The 4,652-nt window shown below is 49.0% G+C and overlaps 1 protein-coding gene across 1 annotated transcript; it reads left to right on the top strand.

Moving 5' to 3' along the window:
- The first annotated feature begins 294 nt into the window (after positions 1–294).
- On the top strand, positions 295–4,451 carry GJD2 (gap junction protein delta 2). Its single transcript, XM_027553473.1, has 2 exons — positions 295–853; positions 1,841–4,451. Exons 1-2 carry the CDS (start codon positions 783–785, stop codon positions 2,733–2,735), a joined length of 966 nt encoding a protein of 321 aa, XP_027409274.1. The 5' UTR covers positions 295–782; the 3' UTR covers positions 2,736–4,451.
- The last annotated feature ends 201 nt before the right edge of the window (positions 4,452–4,652 follow it).

Genomic DNA, 4,652 nt, shown 5'->3' with positions numbered 1-4,652 from the left:
CTCCTCCTGCCCCGGGCTGGCGGTCAGGTGAGGTTACCTGGGCGCCCCGAGAAGCCTTGAGGGGCGCAGCGATCCTTCCTTTCGAAGTCGCCCCATTCCCCACCGGGCCCCCAAGACTCTGGCCCCTTCTCCCCCTGCGCGCGTCCCCTGCCCCTCGGGCTCCGGCGCGCAGCGACAGCCGCACGCAGCGCTCGGCTCCCCTCCGCCGACCTGGCGTGACGCAGGCGGAGACTACTTAAGGCCGGATTAGAGGCGGCGGCCGCGGATTCCCGAGCCCTGCAACCGGCTCCGCGCGCTCCGCCCCGGCTTCGCAGGCGGCAGCGCGGGAGCGCCCGGTGCCCGCTGAAGTGCCAGGCGCGGGGATTGGTGCCCGGACCTTTCCTCGGCCCCTAACCCCCGGGAGTGAGTGGCGCTCAAACACCTCGCTCGGGCGGGCGAGAGCTCGCGGACCTGCACGCGGCCACCACCGCTCCGCCCCGCCCCTCGCCCGGCCATCCCCCGGCTCCAGACCTGACCCCCGGACGGCGCCCGAGGTTCGTGCCCGCTCTCCGGATCGCGCCAGCTGCCCATCAGTTGGACGCGCTTGGGTTTCCTTCCCCATTTTCCCTGTTTTAAGTACAATAAAAGGGAGAGGGGGATCTTGGATTTTTAAAAATTTTGTTTGATTCTTTAATTGGGGGGCATTTCGCTCCCAGTCGGGAGGTGCGGCCCGGGGAGGGGCCCGAAGCGGGAACGTGCCCGGTGCTGCCCCGTCTTTGTCTGCTGCCTCCGGATGCACAGAGATGGGGGAATGGACCATCTTGGAGAGGCTGCTGGAAGCCGCGGTGCAGCAGCACTCCACTATGATCGGGAGGTAAGGGCGACGAGCCGGCCATCAGCGGGCCCCGTCGGGCGGCTCCCGGGAGTCCTTTCTAACGTCCAGACCGAGCCCCAGCAGCCCTCAGACCATCCTCTGTCTCCTTCCCATCATCCTTGGTCCATGCGCCTGTGTTCCCAGCATTGAGGGATTGCCTGACGCCCAGTGAGGCCCCCCTCCTCCAGCTGCTCCTCATCAGGAATCCATCCCTTCCCTATGAAGCACCACCAGGGGATTCACTTTTCTTCCATTAGCAAAGGAGTTATTGGCTCAGTCGTGGTACCCCCACTCTCTGGAGTCAGAGCCAATCTTTATCCAGTTCCCTAAATAGAATCTACAAAGAAGGCAGGATTGTATTTGGACAGAGAAGGGCAAACGGGGAGATGGATTTGCTCTTCGGAGCAGATATATCTTTCCCCAACAAATATTTAACAAGCTAAACTGATTTGCCTGTTAAGACCTACAGTGTCAGAAACCTACACGCCCAGTTGATACATTTTGTCTCTATATATACTATATATATTCGTGTATATATGTGTATATATAATTATAACTGTTTATGTAAAGCTTAAGTTCAGTATTCATATTGAGGATAAACTAAATATCCAGTTGGAGTACTTACATATACATACTCTGTGTGTAGACTTTGTATTTGCTGTATTCAGCTATTCCATGTGCATTTGCCATATCCAGAGGGAAGTTATATTTTGTGTCTCTCTACATTCCATCTGTTGCAAATACAGCACGTCCAGTGTATGGAAATACACATGCTTAAGATCCCTGTAGTATGAAGTGTTCCCAGACTACTAACACCCAGCAGAAGGGGAAGAGACCAAAAGGTTTGCTGAATTCCCAGTTCAGGACCACGCTGGATGGATAGCTCCCCAGTCAAGGACACAGCTGGGAACTGAGCAATAGGGCTTTTCTATTGAGTCAGTGACTTAACCCTTGAGAACCTCTCTCCCTCCATTTTCCCCTGCTCAGGATCCTCTTGACTGTGGTGGTGATCTTCCGGATTCTCATTGTGGCCATTGTGGGGGAGACGGTGTACGATGATGAGCAGACCATGTTTGTATGCAACACACTGCAGCCCGGCTGTAACCAGGCCTGCTATGACCGCGCCTTCCCCATCTCCCACATACGTTACTGGGTCTTCCAGATCATAATGGTATGTACCCCCAGTCTCTGCTTCATCACTTACTCTGTGCACCAGTCTGCCAAGCAACGAGAACGCCGCTACTCTACTGTCTTCCTGGCTCTGGACAGAGATCCTCCTGAGTCCATGGGGGGTCCTGGAGGAACTGGGGGTGGAGGCAGTGGTGGTGGCAAACGAGAAGATAAGAAGTTGCAAAATGCCATTGTTAATGGAGTGCTGCAGAACACAGAGAACACGAGCAAGGAGACAGAGCCAGATTGTTTAGAGGTGAAGGAGCTGACCCCACACCCATCAGGGTTGCGCACTGCTTCTCGATCCAAGCTCCGAAGGCAGGAAGGCATCTCCCGCTTCTACATTATCCAAGTGGTATTCCGAAATGCCCTGGAGATTGGGTTTCTGGTGGGCCAATACTTTCTCTATGGCTTCAGTGTCCCGGGGTTGTACGAATGTGACCGCTACCCCTGTATCAAGGAGGTGGAATGTTATGTGTCCCGGCCTACTGAGAAGACTGTTTTTCTAGTGTTCATGTTTGCGGTGAGTGGCATCTGTGTTGTGCTCAACCTGGCTGAACTCAACCACCTAGGATGGCGCAAGATCAAGCTGGCTGTGCGAGGAGCCCAGGCCAAGAGAAAGTCAGTCTATGAGATCCGCAACAAGGACCTGCCCCGGGTCAGTGTTCCCAATTTTGGCAGGACTCAGTCCAGTGACTCTGCCTATGTGTGAAAGGGCAGGTTTTGGGAAGGCCTAGGGGATGACAAGTAGCCCCAAGGCAGATGACTATGGAGGGTGGCTCTATCGGCCCTCATTTTTGTGACTGTCATCATTGAGATATAGAATGAGGCTGGTTAAGAGAAGATCTTGCATCAGTTGGAGAGGAGAGAAAATAGAACCGTTACCACATCACACCACTGGTTCCAGAGACAACTGGACAAAGTGATGAGACTGATGAGTTGGACTCCTTTGGGCCCTTTTCTTTTGTGGTCCAGTTTGATCCCATAGTGGATTTGAACAGCTACCAAGTAGGACTTAGCTCTGCTAAGCTCTGTATTCTGGTGAATGGCATGAGTCAACTATTTTACTGGTACAAAATTTGTGACCAGCTCAACACATCCCTTCCTCCTGGGCTGCAGGACAAACATCCTTGGGGTATCCTTCATGTACCTCCCCCATCAGCATGCCCCTCTCCCTCAACCCAGGACAGCATGCCAGCTTTCTCCTCAATCTGGCCTTACAGTAAACCTAATATGGTTTATCTGCAAGCTAGAGGGAATTCTGTGGGGTGCTTTTCAGAGAATGGCCATGGCATAGGTTTGCATCATAGCCCCACCTGATTGGCCCTTAGTCATTATGAAAACCTTAGGAATGTCTCAATATTTCCAGTTTTCTAACTCAAACTGCACTGGTGCTGTTTATTAGGGGCAGGGGTTGGGTGGGAGGGACGGGATTGCAATATGCAACTATAACAGTCCTATGGGATGGTCATTGCACTGTTAGGCATGTGGTTATGAGCTTTGGGATATTTCTGCCTTCCAGATTGTGGACTTTGGACATTAAAAACAATTTTGTTGTTCTTGTTAATATCAAGGGTGTCTACCCAAGCCACAGAATCTCTAACTGGTGTATTTAATTCATTTTCTTATATAGTTTTGTTGTGCAACACAGCTGCACTTCATTTTGCCATGGTTTGAATTTACCTGTGTGCTCACACCAGAGACCTTAATCAGTCCATGTCAATCCTGATTTATAATTTTATCAGTTATTTTTGAAACACATGCAATCACTGGCTTAAGAAACCTGAAACTAAACACTATTGGCTAACATGCGTTTACGGATACTTATTTGAGACATATACATATACCAAAGGTTCAAAAACCTGTTGCTTTGGACTGTGAATATGTTTCCTTCTCTTTGCTCTTATTTATTTAAGTGCCATACTGTACCTTTCATATCCACTGTTTATATAGTTAAAGCATTGGCCAAGAGTAATATTTGGATAAATGTGCTTTTATGAAGCCCTCCGTTTCCTTTGCATTATCATTATGATTTTTGGTTTAGGTAACAGACGTGATGTAATACACAACTGAGGATATGTTTAAAATAAAGTTCTTGCCTTTTTTTTTTAATGGGAAGAGTCTGCAATTTTATGTTTTGATTTGGATTCTATTTATTTAAATATATGTTCAAAAATGTTTTGTCACATATTTAAAAATCGGAACTGTAAGGGCAGGAAGTGATGGATGGTTGAATAGTACTTGGGGGATGACTGATAATGTCTAGTCACTAACAGATGAGACAAGACTGGTATATTTTGTGAAAGTTTAGAAGACTGTGATGAGGTATTCAAATAGTGGTGTTTACTAACTCCTTTCCATTTTAGTCCAAGATTTCTCTGCTTGTCTAAGGATATTTCTTGTAATAAAATGTCAATGCTGCAACATATTAGTTTATTCCAGGAGTGGAATTATTTTTCCCATTTTACCATACTTTCCTGCTCTCAGCTGTCACATTTGGCAGCAGGCCATGCTCCCTGTGCTCATCTATTTGAGACCTGATGTTTAAATGATGCTAATCCAGTAGTCAAACAGAACCTTCTAGACCAGCATTGTTCAATACAACTTGGTGTAGTGACAGAAACTTCTG

The sequence above is a fragment of the Bos indicus x Bos taurus genome, chromosome 10 (genome assembly GCF_003369695.1).
Source record: "Bos indicus x Bos taurus breed Angus x Brahman F1 hybrid chromosome 10, Bos_hybrid_MaternalHap_v2.0, whole genome shotgun sequence".
Classification (NCBI taxonomy): Eukaryota; Metazoa; Chordata; class Mammalia; order Artiodactyla; family Bovidae; genus Bos; species Bos indicus x Bos taurus.
Note: the sequence above shows the minus strand (reverse complement) of the source record. Positions and strands in the feature narration are given on the sequence as shown.

Coding starts and splice junctions, on each gene's coding strand:
- GJD2 (XM_027553473.1), top strand. CDS start 783: ATGGGGGAATGGACCATCTTGGAGAGGCTGCTGGAAGCCGCGGTGCAG. Junction 854..1,840: donor CACTCCACTATGATCGGGAG/GTAAGGGCGACG, acceptor TCCCCTGCTCAG/GATCCTCTTGACTGTGGTGG.